The 23,574-nt window shown below is 39.3% G+C and overlaps 2 protein-coding genes across 3 annotated transcripts in view; both read right to left on the reverse strand.

The window, feature by feature from the left end:
• Positions 1-23,574, reverse strand: part of LOC117479029 (protein unc-13 homolog B-like) — a 66,919-nt gene that overhangs the window by 5,874 nt on the left and 37,471 nt on the right. The window contains exons 9-31 of one of the 2 annotated variants that reach the window (XM_034126044.1): positions 22,197-22,487; positions 22,012-22,102; positions 13,950-13,996; positions 13,646-13,724; positions 13,366-13,371; positions 12,676-12,750; positions 12,300-12,519; positions 11,980-12,207; positions 11,713-11,854; positions 11,337-11,506; positions 9,283-9,398; positions 8,244-8,407; positions 7,637-7,787; positions 7,328-7,396; positions 6,878-6,967; positions 6,477-6,614; positions 5,663-5,793; positions 5,342-5,427; positions 4,754-4,880; positions 4,495-4,591; positions 3,983-4,126; positions 3,353-3,430; positions 3,136-3,213 (exon numbers count right to left, since the gene is read on the reverse strand). In XM_034126044.1, coding sequence (XP_033981935.1) covers positions 3,136-3,213; positions 3,353-3,430; positions 3,983-4,126; positions 4,495-4,591; positions 4,754-4,880; positions 5,342-5,427; positions 5,663-5,793; positions 6,477-6,614; positions 6,878-6,967; positions 7,328-7,396; positions 7,637-7,787; positions 8,244-8,407; positions 9,283-9,398; positions 11,337-11,506; positions 11,713-11,854; positions 11,980-12,207; positions 12,300-12,519; positions 12,676-12,750; positions 13,366-13,371; positions 13,646-13,724; positions 13,950-13,996; positions 22,012-22,102; positions 22,197-22,487 — 2,818 coding nt within the window. The remainder of the gene's footprint in view (positions 1-3,135; positions 3,214-3,352; positions 3,431-3,982; positions 4,127-4,494; positions 4,592-4,753; positions 4,881-5,341; positions 5,428-5,662; positions 5,794-6,476; positions 6,615-6,877; positions 6,968-7,327; positions 7,397-7,636; positions 7,788-8,243; positions 8,408-9,282; positions 9,399-11,336; positions 11,507-11,712; positions 11,855-11,979; positions 12,208-12,299; positions 12,520-12,675; positions 12,751-13,365; positions 13,372-13,645; positions 13,725-13,949; positions 13,997-22,011; positions 22,103-22,196; positions 22,488-23,574) is intronic. The other variant, XM_034126046.1, reaches the window with a different exon arrangement.
• LOC117479030 lies at positions 14,509-19,767 on the reverse strand. The gene is made up of 3 exons (XM_034126047.1): positions 19,611-19,767; positions 15,010-17,429; positions 14,509-14,746 (listed from the first exon to the last, which is right to left on the reverse strand). The coding sequence occupies exons 2-3, from the start codon at positions 17,342-17,344 to the stop codon at positions 14,697-14,699; spliced, it is 2,385 nt and encodes a 794-aa protein (XP_033981938.1). The 5' UTR covers positions 17,345-17,429; positions 19,611-19,767; the 3' UTR covers positions 14,509-14,696.

Genomic DNA, 23,574 nt, shown 5'->3' on the forward strand with positions numbered 1-23,574 from the left:
GACTGAGACGCAGCACAAAGGGAAGGCTTCAGGGGAGGAAAGGCAGCTAGGGATGGATTGTGTTCGTTTGTAATGTGCTCTACGGGTTTTGTTTTGCCTGGGAGTATTTTTGGGGGATATTAATATTTATGGTTCTTTACTCCTGCACTCACCTTCTTGTCTTCACATGGCTACGACAGCATAGAGATGTAGAGGGTAACAGAGGACAACCTCGATTAACATTTAATCTCCCATTTGGAAATTCATTTATTTTAAAAAGACTACGGAGAATCGATTACCATTACACAAAGTGCTGTGGCAGCAGATACTGGAATGCATACCTTGTCTACTGGTTCATCAATCTTTGTGTGGTCGTAATGGTAAAAAAAATGAAAATGAAAAACTGTTAAACGACTCCTGTTCTGTTACTGCATCCCTGTATAGTAAAATCTAAAGAATACAAATATTTTTTTACAAAAAGGTTTTTCCCATTGGAAAGATAATGCCGTATTTCACCCACCTTCTCCGAGTCAGGCTATTGCAACAAAAAGTTACAAAGAAAACACAAAATTAAAGAAAGGAAACAACAAAATGTCAGAAATAACCTTTTTTTTCCGGGGGGGGAATGACTTTTGAAGGAAAGGCTAACAAAAGTGAAAGAGGGTAAAGATTTTGAGGTGGAATTCACCACAGATGACCTGATAAAAAATGAACACAATAAACTCCACCATGATAACCACGCTTGTGTCAGTAGGACTGAGTATCACTAAGATGTTGCTGTGAGTAGGAAGAACATGGCCCACAAGAATGATGAGGTTAAAGCACTTCACACTGCAACAAACCTCAACCTCATTTTTCTCCCCTACTTCTTCTTCTTCCTCCTCCTCCTCATCATCATCACTCTCCTCAAACTGGGAGTGGCAGTGAAAAGACAACACAATGTAGTTAAATCTCACTGCCGTAAAATACCACAATCGTAATCAACAAAGTTTGTTTGTTCAAGATCATTTAAGAGCTTCTATTTTGCACAAAATTATAACAAGTGATGTCAACATTTGAGTATATGCAAACATGCATCAAACATGTTTGCATATACAGAGAACTTGCCTGCCATGCTAGCATTCTATTGTTGGGCTAGAAAAAGAGAGGGAAAAACATAATTGAGACCCAAAACGGATTCACTATTTATGTAGTAATGACTTGAGACCGACCGTTGCATTTTCACCCAGAGTAGACAACAAGATAAGCACATCCAGTGCATGCTAACTGATCATTTAGCCTAACCTAGCCTTAGCTAAAGCTAAACCTTTAAATTACAGATTGATTTATACCATAGGATTAAAGAAAATTACCCATGTTGATTTAATTTAATGAAATCAGTAATATAGTTCCATATCCAGATTATGAAATTAGTAGTAGTTGAACCCCAGAAAAGAATAAAAAACCACATCTCCTGCTAGCGTTAATTAGCTTAGCATACCTCACAAGCTAACAGCTTGGCTTTTGACTGATGAATTTTATATAATTCGGTGTAGCTATCTTTAAAATCACATACTTAAAACTATCAAAATTTAAATCAATATGTGTCAATATATTTTAATTTCCTATATGCTATAGCTTGCGAATAAGGAAAATAAAGTTCACTCTGAAACAAAAGGCTACATTTGACCAGAAAGCTGAAAACATTTTGGTGGTAGATACAACTTCCACTTCCGTAAAGAATATTCTTCGCTGAACTCCAGTATCTTATGATTTCCTGATTTTAAGCCACTCACTTAACATCTCAAAGAGCTCACGTGTAACATCAACATTAGTAAAATACTTGCAAGACAAAGTGACTTATCTCAACAACCAACCTTAGAAATAAGTTCTAAATAACCATTTTTTTCTACAGATGTGGCGACCTTCAGTTTTCTTTTTAAAGCCATGGTTGCAGTGACTTTGGTCTGACCTTTCCCCAAGCAACACCATGAAGTACACATTTGTACTTCATGAAAAAACAAATAGGCATACATAACAGGGACATTTGCGACAGACATTTATGTCCTACGTCCTGACTACCAATCAAGTGTCATCATCAGGTAAAACATTTGAGAGGGGGTGGCTAAGTAAGATAGTGGATATACGGGTCTCTACACTACAGTTGAAACTACTACCAATGATTCTAATATGCTACCACCCACAGTACCCACCAGAGCCTCTGCTTCATTATCCTCAGTCATGACCTATTTCCAAGTCAGAGGCAGATGAAGATAATCAATACAGGGGTGTACCACACACCATTTAACTGATTAAACAACCAAAATATGTACTTTAACATCTGCCCGTTTCGGCTACTCAGAAAGACCATGAAGGAAACCTACCTCCTCTTCTCCTGCCTGTTCCTCCTCCTTCATTTCCTCCTCATTTTCCTCTTCCATCTCTCCATATAGCTTTAGTTGTAAAGTGAACACACTGGTTGAAACTCTAGCTACAGTGTCTGACAACTGTAGTCCTACAATCGACCACAAAAAAGCTACATCTACACTAAATGGGCTAAAACACTTAATGTAAAAGCATGGCGAGTGATTTAAAGCAGTGGGAGGTCAGATCTGACACAGAGGCTATTGATTGTTCTCACTGTAGCTACACTAAGACATTAATAGAGGACATGATTTCATTAGGTATGAGGCTAATCTCTGTCAGTATTGATCTATGCTTATGCGTCATTGAAAGCATCACATCAGACATCGGGACGGCGTATTGACCTGTTTAACAACTTCCAGTCCGGCTTTATTAGGAACAAAGATGATGTCCTAGTACGAGGATAGTACGAGGATTCTACTTCACATGGTCACAACTAAGACTACTGAACCTACCAGCACTTCTTCTGTCGCACTCTGATACACAAGAGACACAAAATAATGATGAACAAGGAACCACCGCTAGAATATGTGCATTTCTTACTCAAGATTATTTTCTTTCTTTTAAGACATCATATTAGAGTTCAAATATATTAAATAAATAAACAAATAAATAAGTAGCCAGGGTAGTAACTTAAAACCCACAATGGCCCTAATACTGCATTGCTATTAACATGATCGTAGTGGTATACTCCAGTCATCCATCCCGTTTGAAGCCACAGCACATCATGCTCACCTTTGTCTTTATGCTTACCTGTTTTGCACCCATCGACTCAAACATCTTCTCCAGCTGGATTCTTAACTGCTGCACGTTATTCAGCAGGACACATGGCTGCCAGAGGACAATGGAAACACATTACACACATGTAGCAGGAACTCTACAGGGAATTGTAATAACTATTATATTGAATATTCAAAACCTATGTAGAAGAAGTTTGAGGAAGACATGTTATAAGGTGTTGACAACTTACAATCTTCTCCTTGTCAATATAAGTAGGAAAACTCTTGGTCAGAATGGCACTGTACTGCAGAAGAACTTTGGCAATAGTCTGAAAGAGAGAGAGAGAAAATAAATGTATTTAAAAAGTGTATGGAACAAAATGTCGCCTGGAACAAAAAGTTTGAAATCCGATTACTTTTTTTTTCCACGGGGACTATACAGTATTACATCGAAGGATCACTCCCAACTTTTGGTATTAAAAACATTCCCAATTGTCCTGTAATCTATTTTCTGGCATTCAGGAACAAAGAATTGGAGGGAGGGGAGTATTACCACCAATACAACATTTATTTTTAATGAGAAAATATAAAATTCCCTTGAGAATGTCCCTCCAGACAATGCTGTAGCCATTTTGTTATTTTCCCTATATCTTACATTTTCCTTACATCTTTTTTTTCTAGCATAATCAAATATTTATAGTTATTTTCTGCTTCATGATCCCCGATGTATTATCAATTATGCACATTTTAGACCTAAATCCATGTTTCATGTAGCTCCAGCAACTAAAAGTTACAATAATGCAATGGTTTTTTTTTTTTCCCCTGTTGAATTATTTTGCAATGTGATGTACTTGATATCAGATTTTTGTGTCGGGTGTTACCATGGAGAAGCGGCGGCTGTACTGAGCCATGACAGCGGGGTCGGGACACTCCAGTTTCTTGATGATCTCAAAGCTCTGGTTGAGCTGCGTGAAGATGTCCACCACGGAGCAGGAGAACAGAGCGTGCTCCGACGTCTGCTGGAACTGAGACACAAAAAAATACATTGACCATACAGTTATTAGAGTTTTAAAAATATCTACATGCTGTAAAACAAAAACGTTCAAATCAGAAATTAAGGTTAAACCATTTTTATGAAAGACCATCATACAGCTGAAGTAACACGACAACAAAAGTCCATTTTCAAGTAGCCCTCTTTTTTTTTATATCCTATTAAAGTGAATATATTTTGGTTTTGGAATGACAAAACTACGACTTTCCAAAACCAGTATTTTTCAGTTTTCTGACATTTTTTGAACAAACAAATAATAGACGACACTAGAAAATAATGGGCAGAATTATATATAATAAAATAACCATTAGTAGCAGCTAAAGTCAATTTCAACTTTCTTACTCCGTCTTTTTTGTCTCGCTCTAGCGCTCCATGCATGAACTCCATGGACACGCCCTCATTTTCCTCCAACCACTGAAGCACGAATTGTAGGAACCATCTGCAAATAAAAACAATTGGAATTATTTATTCATTTGGATAATATATTATTATATATATATTTCCCAATACCTGGTTTATGGATCAATAAATTGGTAATCAAAAGTTGCTTTAAAAAAAAAGATGTAATGTTTCCCCGTGCCTGCGAGTGAAAAGCACTTACGATGGGTAGTCGGGGACAACGTCCTTAAAGCTCGGCAGGTCTTTGACGTATTCATTGTTGAGCCACTTGACCTTGAAGTGCAGGTTCATGTAGTCGGTGCTCTTACACAGCCTGTGCTTCTCGTGCTCTGCAAATACAAACACATACAGAGAGATGTATGCCATAGCATTATGGGAAAGGGAAGAACCAAGTTTGTTTAGACTAAAAGTCAGGATATCTCCGGCTCGCCATTTTGAACATTCTTTTTTAAACACGTTTCTACAAATACTCATTTCATAACTGTCTTGTGAGGCTTACTCGCCAACATTGATCTGACACAGACTGTCGTTACTGTAGGGGATTCATCTCGAGGACAGGGGCTGTGATACAAATCTGACTGCTTCTGGGGACTGGTAGTGCTCTACAGTACACTTTTCGATGTTTTTAATATACATATTTCTTCTCCGTGTTCTTACACAATTTAGCCCAGTAGAGTAATAATAGTACCATGAGTCTTTGGTATGGTTCTACAGGATATTACGAATAGATATACCCAAGTTTTATCCTATACTATGTGATGATGGATATCTGACACTGGGTGTGACTTACCTTCCATGGCATACTTCATGTCTTGAGCGAACAATGTCCACATGACCTCGGCTGACACCTTCCCCACGTTCATTTCTTGAGGGAATCTAAGAGAGATAGGGGACAATTTGACATACATTTCCTATTCTTAAGCATACATAAACAATCCTACGCAGTTACCACTGGAAAATGGAAAAATATAATATATAATATAATGAATAGACATCCACAACAAATGCATGAGGCAGGATGCAGGGAAACTGCTTAAGATGTTGTAGGTCGTTATGTTTCCTGCAATTAAAAAACAGTTAAAGATAAAGGGAGTGTGTGCATGTCACTAACTGGTTCAGCACAGGCGTGTAGGAGTTCCTGTCCTCTTCAATGATGGAGACGATGAGCATGATGAGTTTGGGCCAGAAGTCCAAGTTCTTGATGCTCGGACCTTGCTCCTCCAAAGAGAGCTCATCTTTGTTCTAGATTAGAAAAACAACACAGTCAGCCACCGAAAAGAGACTTCCAAACAATCAGTTTACATCTGAAACACATGTCTGGCATTACTTACTTACTTAAACAACTAAGTAAAGAGTATAGCAAGGGGTTCTTTGGGAACATTTTGTAGAGGGCGTAATGCAATAGGACCTTAAAAATGCAATTGCTTTGGCACGAGAAAAGACCCTGAATAATAAACAATAAATATTTCTAGTGAGTTCAAATTCATTTTGACAGCCATATCTGACATCTAAATGACAGCAGAGCACCCTCAGAGTGTAGCTCAGACAATGTCCTGATGTCGAATTTCAAAACCAAATCCCTTTAAAATGTAATGTAGAAGCAGCTGGATGATTGGCACATGAGGTTCAAGGTTCTTTATTGTCAAACTAACATAGCTACAGAGTAATTATGTCGTTGAAAATCTTAGGTCACAGGCTTCTCCAACAATGCAACACAATAATACAGATAAGCAGACAATATTAACCAATATTAAAATATACTATATTAAAGGTAATACAAAAAGAAAAATGGTTTTAAAAAAGAAAGTGAGAGAAAAAAAAGTGGAATAGTGCAATACGAGTCTATATACAAGTTATTGGAATGATATATTAGATAATAGATAAATAATGACTAAGTAGCAGATGAATGTTATGACATGACTTACTGTGTCTACAGGTTGGTACTGTCTGCTGTACAGCTCATGGCAGTTATTGAAGATGTAGTCGTATGTGGAGTTGAGGCAGGCCTTGACACAGTCCTTCACCACCTGACTGGCTCTGGGTGGAGACTGTAACTCCTGGACCTAAACACCAGAGGGAGATAGCAACACTGGCAGTGAATGACGGCAAACAATCATTGTTACCCAATTTGTTTTTACATTAAGTTAAAGGAAAGGGTTATCTGCTATAAGGGGAGTAGATACATAAAATACTGTACATCTACACCATCAGGTTGGTATTTCATGGACAAGCTGTGACAAAATGTCATATTTAAAAAACAATTGATAACCGTTTCGTACAGAATGCATAGGTCTTAAAAAGAAAAACATGAAACACTGTTTGCTACCTTCATCCTGAAGAAGGTGATGCTGGTTAGAAGGTCCACCGTGGATTTCAAATCCTGCAGGCGATCCTTGTTGCTGGCAGGAAAGTGGTTCTACAGAGGGAAAATGGTTTTATACGTGTCACAAAATGCAGATTCAAACATTATAATTGCAAGATTTTCCCCTGTTCCTTCTTTAGAGGGTGTCATTTGCTTAACTTTACACAAAGAGACCCAAATACTAACAGTCATTGTAAATTAAACAGTTTTTCTGCAATTGCCTGGGTCATATTAATGAAAACAAGTGAGGGAAGAGGTACTTGAATTCAACTTTGCATATAGAGTGATAATAAAAGAAACCTGAACAACATAGCAAAATAAATATTTAAAGATATCAGGGAAACTATTTACTTTTTCCAAACAATATCAGGCATTAATGGCAGGAATATATATGAGTTACAATCAGATAATTACCCTGTAGGTTGAGAGGTCAATGCGCAGGGAGTTGTGTAGCTGGTCTAAAAGCTTCACAAAGCGTTCTTTCTGTATGGTGAATAAAAGACAAAAACAATGAGATTTCATATGTACACAAACATATTTCTAATTATATAATGTATATGTCTAATAAATAATGAGATTTTAAATGGAAATCAGGATCAGTATTTATATATAAGGACAAAAACACAAATTCTTGTATGTGTTTATGTTTTAATATTAGAGAAAGAAAGAGAGAAAGAAATTAAATACATATGTATTGTCTGTGTGTGCTAAATTAATACAAACCCCAAAATTGGAAGCAGAAAAGCGGTCGGAGGCGGACACATTGGTGGAGGCGGTTGTGTGGGCGTAGAAGGCGTTGATGTTGGCCAGCAGGGTGCTCATCACCGCGGGAACCCCGGGACACATGTACTTAGACGACAGACAGGCAAAGTGCCTTGAAAGAAAAGCACAGGGAATGCTTGATGAAGACCTGGGACATTTGTTTGTCACAGAGGAAAGGTTTTTTTCAAAGCAACGTGGGAGTACAGGGCCATGTCTTTATTTGATCAGCCTGCGTAATCAACTTGTTTTCAGCTAATGATCCCTTTTAGAAACATCTGCCCTGCCGTCGTCATCTGTCCGTCAGCTCATTGGCACATTCAGGGAGAAGGATGGTCCCATTGGGGTGTGCTTTGGGTGAGTGATGGGCCCAGCTATAAGGCATTTATATTGTTGCATGACATCTCATGGAGACAAATCCATCCTCCGCCCATTTATAATTGATTTTCCTTCATTCGGAGGCCAACAGGGAACTACTAAGCCACTGAGAGGCACTTTGATGCGAGAGCAAAAGGTGGATGGGACAAACACATGGACAGGGCTGAGGAGAAAGTTCATATCTGATACTTACGTCATGGCCTGGTAGATTGACTCAATCCCATAGCGCATGGCAAACTCGTCCACGATTTCCTGAGCTACGTCGTCATAGTAGACCTTCCAGGAGTCGTCTCCGCGAGCTTCTGGGATTTTCACCCCGCCTTGGCCGAGAACATCGGTGTAGTGGTGGAACAGGTTCTGTAATGCACGGAGACAATGTGTTAATGTCATCTGAATGGCTTTCATACAGGAGGTCTCTTCCAGCCTTTTTGCCTTATGTTTTGAGATTGAAGTACGATGGTACGGTGGCTGACAGGTGCAAACATGCTACAACAAGCCAAAACTCTTCCATTAGGAGAAACACACTGCAGCTTGAGTAATGATGCAAGTATAAAAACACAAATGTGACAAAAAACATGCAAATGCTGAAACATCTTCACCAACTTGACAACCCTTGCGCAGCATTTAGAAAACATTAATCAACTTGATGACAGGCGCGAAACGATGCAATAAACTCAAAACACAACCAAAACAGGGGCACTAGAGGTGATGCACACAGCTGGGACCTGAGCGCTTGTTGACAATACAGATTATAAAGTTGGCCAACAGTTATCTTGGCATATTTTGACAATGTAATCGCATGATTCCTTCTGATATTATTGCCAACTTTGTAATCCCCGAACATCAAAAAGCAAGCGCTCCGCACTCAGTTGTGTGCTTCTTGCAGTGTTTTGTTTATGCAGCGCTTTTGGTTAACAATGTGCATGTTTTGTCAAATTGGTTAAGATGTTTCTTCATTTGTATATGTTTTGGCACATTTGTGTATTTATTATTTACGTTATCTCAGACGCTGCAGCGCGTTTTTCCTAATGGATCTGTTTTGGGCCGTTGTAGCGTGTTTTCACTTGTTGGCCTCCGTAAATTTGAATAAAGAAGAAATATTTTCAAACAATTCAACCATGGCAAGTAATGAGATTATCATGATTATCAACAACATAATTCCTAATTTCATGCAATGCTCATTGATACCATGTGTGTTTAGCACAACCCATGGCAAGAGAAAAATCAAATACCTCATGCAGGGAGGTGTACTGCACATGATATGGAGCCACTTTCTCCTCTCCCTTGATCTCCACGTTGATCTGAAGGCGAATGGCACCTGACACGGCGGATTTGTCCGTTCTCTTCTCTGTAATTAAACATAAATTACATTCAGATACATGTGCATGCGTTCTCGATTCATAACTCTGATGACATGGAGGCGCACATGGATCAAGGTCTGTTTAACACTAATTACAGGCTATTACCATGGCAGAGCTATGTAGAAGGGGGGGGTTCTGTTTCTGCAGTTAATGGCAACGCTTGAGGGTGAGGGAGACAATGGCAGTGGGCTGAAGACACTTGAACCAGAGCTTTCCTGGAGGGTGTAGTACTTGGCAGCTAGCCCCTGCTATTTGCCCTGACAGGCATATCATTAGGGGTAATTAGTACATGTCGAGCCGAGCGGTCGATTTCCGACTAGTGCTGCTTCATGATAATCACACATCAGGAGGAGAAACAGGGAAAGTGCAAGAAGATAGAGATAGAGAAAATGTTGCTTCAAAGTCTTATTTCTAATGACCCCGAACCAGATTTATATTTGTCCTTGTTGATGTGATTATCAGGGAGATATTAGATTGAGCACTTCATGGATCCCAGATTGTGAGACACAGCTGATTTATTGGCACATTCATATTCAGTGTCATGCTGTTTCAATGGGAGATTTATTAAAGCCACGGTTAAGTAATTTAAAGCACTTCAATCAAGTAGAAACGAGAGATGCTCAAGGAGTGAACGCCTCAGTCTTAAAAGCACCATGGCTGTGAAAATGAGTAGTGCTTTTAAAAAGGACAGTGATCAAACCAACATGAGACAATGCCTAAGGTTGTTCAATATATGTGGGGGGAGGCATATAGAGATCTGTATCGCAACCGGTTGACCAATCACGTCAAAGCCAGAGAGCTAACCAATCAGAGCTACTTATACTGTACAACCAGTGCTTATAGGAAATAGACTAATAAATCAGCTCCTGTGTAATTAACCGTATGGAGAAGTACTGGGGAATATAATGAAACCAAATGTTTTTGTCAGCAATCGCAGAGGGAATTGACGGAAAAAGCTCGCCAGAGAAAGTCAGTTATCTTAATGCAGACTATTATGAAAGATAAAAAAAAGTTGCTGGAGGCAGAATAAACGTGGCTAATGAGCTTCAAACTACACACTGACTGAACTTTCTGCAAGCAGAACTTTTACTCGCTCAACAGAACAACACAGATGTGTTACGACTATGCACCTCATTGGTAGTAGATCAATTCTACTTTAATAGAAAGTAATGTACTATGTAAGAGGGAACGTGGGAAAAAAGCCAAAGTTAGAACGTAGCGAAACAGACATCGTAAATGAGGAACAACATGCAGTATGTCAAGATCCATTGGCCGTGGGGTAAGGTATTTCAATATTTAAAAGGAGGTTGTGTTTCGTACCAGTGCACAACTTTCTACTGAACTAGCTCAGGTTTTTTAAACCAGTTCCATTAGGGATTCTTGGAAACTTGGAGCAGTTTATGTAGAAACATTGTGATCAAGGATGTGCAATCAACAGAGGAAAATGCAGACTGTACACACAGTAGCAAGATGGTGGATTGCATCAGTAACCTGTAGCTTCTCTTCAGTTTTAAAGTTATTTGTGTTTACAAAACAAAAAATTACCAACTATTTACTGATAACATTGCACACCTTATTTTTTCTGAAAATGTCACACTAGACGTACCTACAAGACATACCAGGGTTGTTTAAATTACATTTGGGAACTTACTTTTTGGGTTAAGAATTGTTTTTACTTTGTTCCAAACTGCTCTGAACAGTTCCAAGTTTGCATTTTATGTTGATGAAAAGGTGAAGAGAAACTGCTGCTATTGCTTTTACTTAGCGTTTTTACAGTGGTGCTATCCTTATGTCTAAATGTTCATCCTTTAAAAAAAGAGCATGAATGAGTTTTTAGGTTTGTGCTTGACTTGGTTCTATTTAATGTTTGATGTACAAACCGTATGCTTCTGATTGAATGTTCATAACAAAGACAGCGTACTGACCCAGGTTGTACCAAACGTCCATTTCTCCACTCAGAGTTCGAACTTCAATTATACTCTGGCCCAGGAAGTCATCAGATTCCCTCTTTAGACGCTGCTTCACCCTCGACTTGATGTCATCATCCTCGTCCCAAACGCGCACTTTAATTCGATCTGAGGAATTGTGGCATTCGCTAGCGAGATAGCAGGAAAAAAAACATGTATATAACCCAAAGAAAAGTATACAAGATTCAATAGCATAAATAAGAGAGATGGTACTGACAAACGAAGGTAGTGCTACTCTTAGTTTGTTGTATGCTTGGGACTATTAGAAAGAACTTTGCTAAGTGTTTTTACATTTATACAAACATTTAATATTCAAGGAAAATGTGTGACTTACAAGTGGTACTTCTCTTCCCAGACAGGATTGAGGTTTCCATAGATAGTCTTGGTTCTCTTCTTGGTCTTTCCCACCTGAACGGTAACATATGGATCGCTGGATCCTGTCTTGTCCTTTGCCTGAAGACCTTGGGCACAAAAGACTATCGCGAAGAGGGAAAAACAAAAACATTTGGAATAACCATTACAAAGAATCAGATGAAACAGATGAGGATGATGCTGAAGGTTAATGATGTGGTTGAGTTCAACAATTTTCTGTCAGTTTCACCTGTGATGGTGATCTTGGCTGACCACTTCGAGGTGCCGTCCAGTACGCTCTGCTTGATGGTCTTCATCTGCTGCGCATGGATGGCTTTGCTTATGATGAACACTTCCCTGATCAGCTCAAAGATCTCTGGTTTGTTCCTTTCCCGGATCTTCATCCTGTCCTTCATGGCCATGATAATATTCTGAGTACGGTCTTCAGCCCCGTGCTTACAACTCTTCTCCGCAGCACCTGAACATTCAACAAAAAATGTATTTAGGAATAAAATCCAAGTTCGAAGTAGAGCCTGTAATGTTAGTAATTGTTTTCGGTACGGTACTCACGCTGTAGACAGTCAGCATTCAGAAGCTCTTGGCACTTTTCATGGCACTTGACCCCACACTCAGAACAACGCATGCCTTGGCGGGCAATTCCCCACAAAAGCCCCTCGCACTCATAGCAGTATGTAGGGGTAGTGGCGGTCCACACCTCGAAGTTATGTGGTGTAGTGCAGGATATGGGGTAGATGAGAGCCTGCAAGGTCTTCTTGTACACATGGTTTTTCTACAGAAGGAAGAATTTTTTGTTAAAGATGGAATTCCTGATTCAGTTATGTTGAAAGAAGAAAGGGTAACATTCAACAACTACAGCCTCAACATAGTTATATTTTTGGTGGATTCCAAAAATGAAGCCAGAAGAAGTTTAAGGTGTTGTACTCACCAGCTCCCCGTCCTTGACCGAGGACCGTACAGCCATGGCCGAAGCGATTCCCGCCTTCCTGGCTTGAACGAGAGACTGAACAACAGGTGACGGACGGACGAAATGTTAGCATTTATGAAACAAATCTACAACCCACAACCAAAGCACACCTCAAAATATTACCATGAAAAAATAAAGGGTCAGTGTGGTTAAAAAGGATGCTGGGGTAGTTGGAAGGGAGGTGAGTAGGGTTATTATTTTCCCAATGATGAATCCTTACCAGAAGATCAGAAAACCCGGGTTAGTATTAATATTTCTAAGCAGCTACAAATGATACCGTTATACCAGTACAGCAACAACACTATAAAAAGATACCAAAACCATCAGCCAGACATTCTGATGGAGTGTTAGTAGAGTATTCTGTCCTTGTACCTTTATTATTTGTGGCTTGCGGGTGAAAAAGAATGCAAACCAAAAAGGTGGAGGAAGGATTTGTTACAGTATATTTTACTGCTAATATCAAGTAGGAATACAAACTACCAATGACCAAGAAGCTGCATGCAAGTGTTTTAATTTTTTAGAGGTTTGCGATCAAAGAGATCGATATGGTGTACATACATGTTCGAGGAAACTACTTTTTTTATTTGTCCTACTTGATATTTTGGTACTTAGGTAGAAAAGGGAAGGGGCAACTGGGTTCTATTAACTTACCATAGCCTGACCAAGGAGAGTGAGTGCATTCAAGAGAGTTGTGGGGAATAGTTTTGGGTTTAAGAGAGGAGGGAGAGAGAAATTAGAAGGCTGATTTAATATTTTTCTCCATTTTTTTATAACAATCTCATCCTAAATTCAGCTTAAAGGTACAGAGAACTGTGACTCCTGGGGTGGTCCAACAAGTACAGATATATGCATTTACATAGAATGAACCAAACAGACAGGATGATGTATGACATACAGTTTAGATAATAGTGAATGACAAGTTAGTACTGACCACGTCGCTGACCAAGGCGAGAGGTTTCTTTTTACGCAAGTCTGGCATGCTGTCAATTCCATACAGACCAGGTCCGCCCCTTTGCACCAAGAAAAATAAAATTAAGGTGAATGAAAAGTCCTCGCAAACAAAGCATGGTAATGCATTACATTTTCACGGTTATCCTAATAATCAAATGATTGCAATCACAACAGTATTAAATTGAATGCTAATTGTTTTAATGACTTGTAATAAAAATGTCAAAATATGATTCTGAAAATTGTGTTAAGCCAAACAAATGTTGGGGTAACTATATATGACTTACCCTGGTTTGTCCCAGGCTTGTCTTGCATTGGGTTCTTCATCTCGGACCTACAAGGTTTGAAATAAGAGAATTTAGCTTGACAATGTTAAGGCTAAAAAATAACAGTATATATTATGGGAAAAAGTTACATTTGGTTGAGTTTCACCTCTCTGATGTTTCAGAACATGCTAAGTCAAATAAAAATGAAGTGATGATGCTTTTAAAAAAACACAGAAACACATTAATGTTGCTCGGCTCTTTAATTGTAAAATAATTGTTTTGTGAAATGCAATGGTGGACCAACATTATGTAGGAACATGTATACAAAACCACACAAAAAGTTATATTCACACAAATTAAGATAAGAAAAGTCTGTTTACCTACAATCTGCTTTTAAAAGAAAACCAGGTAATTCAGAAGGCCTAGATCAAACATTTCCAAGGCTTTCACAAACCACCAATTGTATGAAACACGTAAAGAAGTTATTTTACTTTCTCTTAGTTAATGTAAGTTTCTTATATTGTTTAAAAAACATTAGGGGAAAATAAAGCAGCTGCACAAACACTAGCACTAGGAACAGAACTGGTGAATCTTTCTCTAACATGACATGAATAAGACAAATTATAAACTATTCATCATATAGAATAACTTGGGTATATCATGTGTTATTTTCTTTGCAGTGCACACAGACATTCCCTTTGACAAAGACAAATAATGGAGAACAAGAAAAACTGTTAACCCAACATTATCAACAGGAAAAAAGCATAACTATAGAGAAAGTGTTATATGAGTAACCTGATTATCTTCTCCACCACACTCTGCAAAATAAGTAGAAAAAACGAAGAACAATTAGTAACCATATGGAGTAGTTGACCAAACTATTTCAAGCATGTTTGAAACTGGTTAAAAGAGTCACAAGCAATCAACTAATGACTCTTAAATCAACAAGTGTTTCTAAATCATAGCAGTATAACTCTATATACATTGAGTCTCAATGCAACATACACACATTATATCTAATATAAGTTGTTTCTGACCTTATTTAGCAGTAGAAGTCAAATAAAGTATCATTAAAATATACCTGGGTAAAATTCATCTTGAGATTGGGATTGAGATCCCTGGGAGCCTTGAGAGCCATGGGAGCCTTGAGAGCCTTGAGAGCCATGGGAGCCTTGAGAGCCTTGAGAGCCATGGGAGCCTTGAGAGCCTTGAGAGCCATGGGAGCCATGGGACCCCTGTGACCCATGAGCAGATTTGGACAGTCTATGACGCGTTTGCCTCTTTTCCCTCAGAATGCGCTGGAAATTAGCTACACGCTCTTTGTGACTAGCATCCATGTGCTTTTCTTGAATAACCTCATCAGGAACATGGTTTTCCTTAATTGGACTTAACCGCACCTCATTCGTACTGAGTACTGTACCCAGTGGACTGTCGGCCTTCCTTATTGGACAATGGTCTGGTGTTAAGTCAGAGTTGGACAGTTCCCCATCTGTTGGACATTCTCCTTTGTCCTCTGAGATCTCTACAGAGTGATACTCAGTTGGGGTGCAGGGAGAGGGGCTTGCGTCACGGGGGGATGCTTGAAGGAAACTTGATATGTTTTCACGTGTCTCACTACAATCCACATAGACTGAAGCCTCACTTTCCTCCTTTGGAGTGCCGCATTGAGTGTGATTCTCTGTCACACTAACCTCTCCCTCTGTGTAGTCTGTGCTGCTCCTTTCCTCCTTGGGTTCACTACGTTGACCGACAGGGGATGCAGTTGCCTCCGTCCCACTATCATCTTTAACACCTTCAGGGTTAGGCACTTCCAATTTTTTCAAAGCCCCTTTCAAAGCTGACCTGAAAGTGAGTACAGCCTTACTTAAAGTTGTCACATCAAAACCTACATTGGGGGTCTTGGATGGGCTATCAGCATCTATTTCAGAAGACTCTGGTGACAAAGACTCTGCTGCTTCATCCTTGAAATTAATGTGATCTGTCCATTCCCTGTCCAAACTGTCAGCAGACCCCAGATCAAGAGTATCACCGGAAGATGGACAGTCCTCACACAGTGAATTTGTCTCCAGGTAACCATCATCACAGTCCGTCAACAGCACGGTGGAGCAACTCAGGCTCCTGGAGGGATCGCTACCCATTTCATTTGCACATGCACCCATGGTGTGGTAACCAGAACTACGCGAGTACGGGCAGTTTGCGGAACAGTCACACTCCAAGTGTTCTTCCTCCTTTTGTAGTCTAGGTGGCCTCCAGTCAACCATACTAGCAGAACTAGTTGGAGAGATAGAATGTTGGCCAAACAGTAATGACAGATGTTCAGAGCTGTCATGAGAAGAATGACCAGGTGTGCTGTTTCTTGTCTCCTCTGTGGCACACCTGTCCCAAACACCAAGACAATTCTCTAACCCTTCTCTACTATTGGCACAAGAGTATATGTCCTCCTCGCTCCAACCTGTTTCTCTGCTTATACTGTGGTGCATATCACCAGAAGGCCACCTTTGATATTGTGTGTCACCAGAGATAAAGCTTGCTTCTTGACAATTGGAGCTGTGACACGAGGACAAAGAGCTAGTGCTTTGGTAGTCATGGCCTTGCTGAATATCCAGGTAGCAGGGGTCAGGTTTTGTATGGCCTAGCATGTGTGTATTTGAACTCTGCTTTGAGTTTTCTTTGTCCGTTTGTTGCTCCGATTGGAAAGTGACTCGATCCACATGCCATTGTTCGGGTGATCTTTGAGATGGCATGCATCCACAATCTGTTCCACAATCTTTGCAATCCAACAGTGGACTGGTGTATCGCCCATGAAGTGAAGTGATGGCGTTCTGTCTACCTAAACTTCCTCTCCTGATGCGGGGGGTTTGAGAAACAGGACTAGGTTCAGGTGCAGCTGAAGCCCCAGAGTATAGCTCGCCTATTTCACTGAGAACTGCATCAACACAACAAGATACCTCATCTACCGAGCCTCGCACAGATGTTAGATACTGCCTCAGGTCAGAAATTTCCTCCTGGATCTTGTTGATGCCCTTTAGCTCTTTCAGGATATGTTCCACTATATTACCCGACCCTTGCTCAGCATCCTCATCTTCCATCTCCTTTTTCTCTTCTTTATTTTTGATCCTTTCTATCAGTTTGGGTAAAGTATCCTCCAAAACCCCAACGCCCACCAGGCAATCCGAACTAGGCTTTTCCCCACACAGGACGAGGTCTGCTTTGGTGCAGGCAGTGTCCACTGACGACAGGTCAGAAAGGGAGTTATCCTCGATCCCCTGCAGGCACTTCTGCAACTTTCTTCGCATTCTTCTCCCGACATTGGGGCTCTTTGATCTCTTCTCCTCCAGATCTTGCCTCTTGGGCGAGAGAGGAAGTAGCTCTGACTTATAGGGTTCATCCTGTCCACTGTGTCCTCTGGGGAACATCCCTGAGAAATGGAGCTTTTGATCAGCTTTTACCACACATGGAAAGATCCCTCAGTGATTCCTTCAACTTCAATTGATTGAGTACCTGCCGGACAAAAAGACAAGTTATTTTGTTGACAAATAAATCAAAACTTCAAGAGCTGAGCTGCATTTGTTGTGTATCAATACAATAATTATATGAATCATATTTTTAGCTTAGTTGGTTGGCAGTTCTGCCTCTGCTATATATCTGATGTTAAAAAGCAACCAAGCTGATTATAAACCATCAATTCAATAACATATTTTATATGCTACTTAAAAGACAATAGCAATTTTTTAAGTGGAATGAAATCTTCAATAAAGAATATTATTAATCTTTTGTATTTTGCATTTACTGGAATGACATTTTCATGACCAACAGACAAACAGAGAGAGAAAACAATTTCTGCTTACATTGTCAATACTAAGTGGTTGTGTTTCAATAGTCCATAAATCATGGCTTTAAATATAATTGTTATTACAATATTAAATGTTGCCACAGAGACTATATTGTACAGTATAACATGAGGACAGACAGTGTCTGTAAGGGACCTGTTCTCAGTCTGAGTAGCAACTTGCAGAATAAACTACATGCAGCTGCTTACATCTCTGTAATTAAGATGCTCTGAATTAAGATGCAGAGACAGAAAGGCAACTCAGTAATTAGATGACAGGTCAATTCTTTCCTCTAAGGCCATGTCACACCCATACCAGCTGCACAGCTTGATACGTTAGCTCTACATAGCCAACAGTGTAACAATAATCTATCTAATGACATTACATTATCAATGAATGTATGTTGTCAAAATGTGTATCAGAGAATCATGCCTGTTTTTGGGGAAGCATGGACTTGTTTACAAAAAAGAAAGGTCACAAGTTGAGCAATTATATTACAGATCCCATATGTTCCTTCCATTTAGTCATAGTATTTGTTAGACACAGCTCAGTGTTATCATCTATGTCCACTTGGCATAGCCATTTAGATATTATGACCAGGAATATAGAAAGTCCTAATGTATTGCTGCTGTTGACATTTCCTGCTGATCACCCCTAAAGATCAGCAGTGATTCGTAAGTAAGCCATTTTTGGGGTTTCTTGACACTCCTAACTTGACTATTTAAACAGCAGGAACATGACATATATACAGGAACCTGCTTGTCTCTTTCTTATTCGGATTCTTTATTTCTGTAATAAAAAAAAATAAAAAAAGGTCCTATAAAAGGTTCTGAAATAAAAGCTTTAGTGTAATTTCAGCCTCAAACAAAAAACACACAATCATGTTAACTGTCTCGCATACTATATTTTAAAGGATGCATGCTTGAGTCTAGGAAAGTTCCTCCACTGTTTGACTTGGAGCGGACTGATTATTTTTCTATATTCATTTTAGAAGAAACCTCAATATGGAATATTTGGATTTTGTATTCCATTAAAGTAAATTACTCCAGATGGTTGCAAATTACATTAACACACCCCTGCACTGGATTTTTCCAATAAGCACTTGAGCGCTGAAGGTGTGTGTTAGCCTGATAAGGGTTTGGTAGAGCAGAACAAATCTAATCAAGTATTTCAGAACAGAATGTGTCCAGTCGCTACTGAATTGGAAATTAAGCTCATGAGCGTATCAGCTAAATGGAATCTGAAATAAACTGGGAGTATTATCTCATGTGATTGAAATACCATGGGTAAATGATTATGTTTGTCTGAATAAGAAATGTGAACATCTGTGTTATTGTATCTAAGTAATTTGTCGTATGACGCATTAGCAACCAAATATTAAATAAATCCCCCAAATTAACTTCACTTCTGGAGGGCTACTGGCTCTTTTGAAAGAAGCCATGATCTGCAATGGGTGCCCTCTAATAGTCAGTGATTTAAAAGTCAGCTGTCCAGGAAAGAGAAAGGTTGAAGGGCTGTTGGGGTCAGGCCCAATTTCCAGGACAGTCATTGTAATAGCCTGCAGCAATCTTCTTTCTGTCTTTGCTAAATGGTCTGTGGCCTGAATACAAAAATACATTTTATTTTGAGGTTGTTAAGTTTACATCTTATCAAATAATAACATTTGCTTTAAAAACTTTGATAAACTGACTACTTAAATAGGCGGAAATCCTGATGTTTCCATTGGACGACCAATTTTCTATGTACATTAACACACATGAGTTTATATGTATTACTGTGTATTATATTATTAAAGTCAACACAAACTTGAGATGTAATGCTTAATAGAATAATAATAAAATGTCATGCTTACCTTATCAGGGAAATTATGATCCGGGACAACCTGTAGACATCATCTGGCAATATCTGTTAAGTCCGCATGTAGGGTTGCAGAGTAGATCAGTAAAGAAAAATTCCCTGTTTACTTAAAAATATATGCTCGGGTGAATGTTTAAATGTTTGTCAATCAATCAATCAATCAATCAATCAATCAATCACCAGCATATCTCCTTTAACTGACCGAGATGCAGAAGTGCTGACTCTTCTACTGGCAAGTGCGACAGTAGTAGAGCGCGATCACACAGCAGTTCACCCTCGGTTAAGTAGCCATCCCTAACCCCCTCCCACCCTCTTGCATGCTTTCTTTGCTCTCTCCCTCTCTTTCCCTCCTCTGGCGATGTATTCCAGCACAAAGCTAATCTGAAGCTGTGAGAGTGCCAGCTCAGTCTCATTCACTCCATTTCTGTATCCACATCTGCCAGCAGCTGATATTTCGGGATGTTTCTCTTTCTATTCATAAAAAAGTGAAAACACCCCTGATAAACATATCAGTATTGCTGCTTTTCTTTAACTATACTTGACTGCTTTTAACTTGTCAATGCAACATTTTGAGAAATAATTTGTATTCCAGTGGGTTTTGAAACTGATACTGGAAATTGGCCTGACAGCCAGCTCCATTTCCTGCTCTAAATGCCCCTTGTGTGTCACTGCTTCCAAACATTTTCTAGGAAACTGTAAACACACCACATATCTCATCTTATCCTATTCCACGAATGTAAACAAGCATGTGAGGATGTTTTACAATGTCTTATTATCCTGGTCAGTGTTGATGATGGACTGATTAACAACCCATTCTAATTCATTACAGTCTTTTCAGCATTTAGACTTGTGTCCTAAGTGTTTGCTTTCATCCTGTATTAAATGGCCCTTAGACAGCTTTCACCTTGCTTTCCAGTTATACTCTTCAATCAGCCGTCATATACAGTACATGTTAATCTCAACCATCCCATGCAAACCAATCATGATAATGGAGCCAATCGAGGTTCTACATTAGGTACTCCTTTACTGCCGTGCCATAAAAAGCTTAATCAAGGGGATGAACCACAGTTAGGGCTGAGAGATTCTGATGATTTCATTACGAGCACCCTCTACAGATTTACGATTGTACCCGCAGGATTAGAACCGACATACATGCGCTGGATACAAATTATCCTATATGGTATTGTACAATGTAGTTCAATGTGAGGCTACATGCCATCTTATCCCGACACCAAAAGTAAAATATGATGGAGACAAAAACAATGTCATATGAATGCCTCGATTTGTATTATCTATTTTTCTTTTTCAGAAAAAGGAAGGGCTCCAAATGCTAAAAATTAACATTTATTACTCAGGAAGTTAATTCCTTGATCTGAAAAATTATAAACTATACACATGATTGATTGATGAATGGCTATCATGATGCAATTCCCACATCCCATCTTCTAAGCTAGAACCTCCCCTCTCATTAGATTGTTCAAATTCTTGGAAACACTCAATTATTTTTGTCCACCCTTAGGGATGAGATGCTGGGTGATTCAAATGAGCAGAATATACAACTCATCAGTACAAACCTTATTTGTATCTTGTCCCTGGACTACAGATATTGATTCATTGGGTATTAGTGCAAAATATATTGTTTTATATTCTTTTACAGATTCTGATAATACTAGAAATGAGTGATTGACCCATGTAAACATAGGGAGAGCTAACTTCATCATAACTGGAGTTTCATCTGATTTATTAAATATTAGATGTTTCTTGGAACCTCTATTAAAGCAGCATTTTTGCTGGATGGCTATCGCATAAAAGCAGATCTGATATGCAAGAAATATAGAGGTGGGTGACACTAAATCAAATACACTCATCCATAACTTGAAAAACATTTATGTTGTGGCTTTTAATGAGTTGCTGAATCGCAAGTAGTTCCACTATTGCTGCCCAGAGGCTATCAAAAGTGTGCCATTGTGTGCAACCTACAGAGGAGCATACGCGTGTTGTCGCAAAAAAACTATTCTGTGACATCTTGGTGCATAATTTTAAACTACCAAAGAGGTAAAACTCAACAACATACACATATTCGCAGATGTTTTATCCATCTAGGTATGCGTCTTAAGCTGCATTCACACGATATGTTGAAAAACTGCATCAATGCTGACGTTGCCGTTATGCTCCTACGGAGAGAACGGAAATTCTTGCAAAGCGCTGCGTTTAAAGTATATATTATTTAAACATTGACCTCAAACCCTGCTGACCTTTTGAGGGGCAACCAATCAGATGACAGCAGTAGGAAGTGGCGCAAGCCAGAAAGGGAGCCAACAATAGAAACAAAACTTAACTAAAGTATAAAGGGTAGTCAGATATTGGTAGAGCAACTCTATTAAACCACTGCCTACCTCCCGGAGCTGAACCCTGACTTTATTGATGGCCTTCAACCAACAAATCCTGGATGGGGTAAAGGGTAATGGCGGTCCATCATCATGGAACCTGTGTTACATGGATGGAAAGAAAGACTTGAAGACTCAGTTCTTATGGATATTCATCATAGCACATATATTACCAAATTGAATTTAGAGCATACCTTAGGAGTTTAGAGGTCCCCCTTTCTGTTGGAGTGTCGTTTTTCAGGCCCTGTCCTTCTTCAGAGGTCAGCCTACGTATCTCCTGCTCACCGACGGTATAGTGTCCATTTGTAGGAGGTTGTCCATTGGTGCGCGGCTGCCCATTGGTGGAGGGGTGAAAGCTAGTACTGTGGTAGGAGTGGAAGGACTCCTCCAGTTCTGACCCTCCAGTGCTCTGGCCAGTCTCACTAAGCTGGGAGCTGGTCTGGCTCAGGTTTCCGGATGACCCAAAGCGACTACTTTCCACTGGACTACAATTGGGAGAGAGGAGTGAGGAAAATATTGTCACATTACTTTTTTTGTTAAATCAGCACAAGGTAAAAGACTATTTCTAAATGTTACAGTTTTTCTTCCTGTGGCCAAGGTTAGACAAGTGGGGATTATAACATAACCTGTGTTTACATTTTTACCCATTTTCATAACCACTTTTATATTCACGGGGCATGATGCAGATTAGCTACATTTCTTTCAGAATACAATTTTAAAGATATACAAAAGTTGATTTCTGTTTATATATAGACAACTACAATTATTTCCACCCTGTAAAGCAAAAACACAACACAGATCAGAATTCCATGCTCAAACTAAATGTATATCGTTTATAATGTTGTATGCTTATATTTAACTATAAATATCTCAAAAGACTTGTCTTTCGTACATGCAATATAAATCATTATTAGTACATTCACCATGAATATATTAAGATGTAAATTTAGTTTTGGAATTCTGTTTTAAAATGACATGTACAATTATGAAGGTGCTACACATAAAACTAAGAATCATTTCAAAACACACACAAACACTCATGCACACACATACATAAACTCAAGCTAAATATGACATGTAACTATTGAGGATGGATTGCAGAGCTGAACAGGGAATACATTTTTTCCAAAACGTCAATGCATCATAAATGGTGTGGGAGGATGCCATTTATTATGCTTTTACTAGCCTTTTTGCATTCAATAGATCCTTCTTGGACTGGATGTCCAGCTGCACTCCAGAGGTAGGACCTGCAGAGGGGTATGTTTCTACAAGCCCTTCCTTCTCCTTTGGGGTCAGGGATGCTGAAGGATCTACTTCAGGAGTGGAGATGCAAATCTGGGGGTTTGCTACATCATCTGTTGAACCTACCGATTCAGATTTGTGTGCATCGGCTGTTGCAACCTTTTGTACAGTTTGAGTTTGACCAAGTGTTGCTTTGTTGTCAGTTTTGGGTTGGGATGTTACAACTGGAGCTTGTGGTTTCGGTGGCTCTGCCTGCCAAGGAAAACTGATTTTTGTGCCAAATAATGACGTGGTGGGTGGCTCTGGTTTTCCAGCAACAGGTTTTTCATC

Source organism: Trematomus bernacchii, unplaced genomic scaffold (genome assembly GCF_902827165.1).
Source record: "Trematomus bernacchii unplaced genomic scaffold, fTreBer1.1, whole genome shotgun sequence".
Taxonomy (NCBI): Eukaryota; Metazoa; Chordata; class Actinopteri; order Perciformes; family Nototheniidae; genus Trematomus; species Trematomus bernacchii.

Bases quoted from the DNA above. Each gene is read 5' to 3' on its own strand.
- LOC117479030 (XM_034126047.1), bottom strand. From the start codon at position 17,344: ATGTTCCCCAGAGGACACAGTGGACAGGATGAACCCTATAAGTCAGAG. The intron at 14,747-15,009 runs GTATATTTTAAT...CTTATTTTGCAG, and splicing joins TCAAGATGAATTTTACCCAG to AGTGTGGTGGAGAAGATAAT.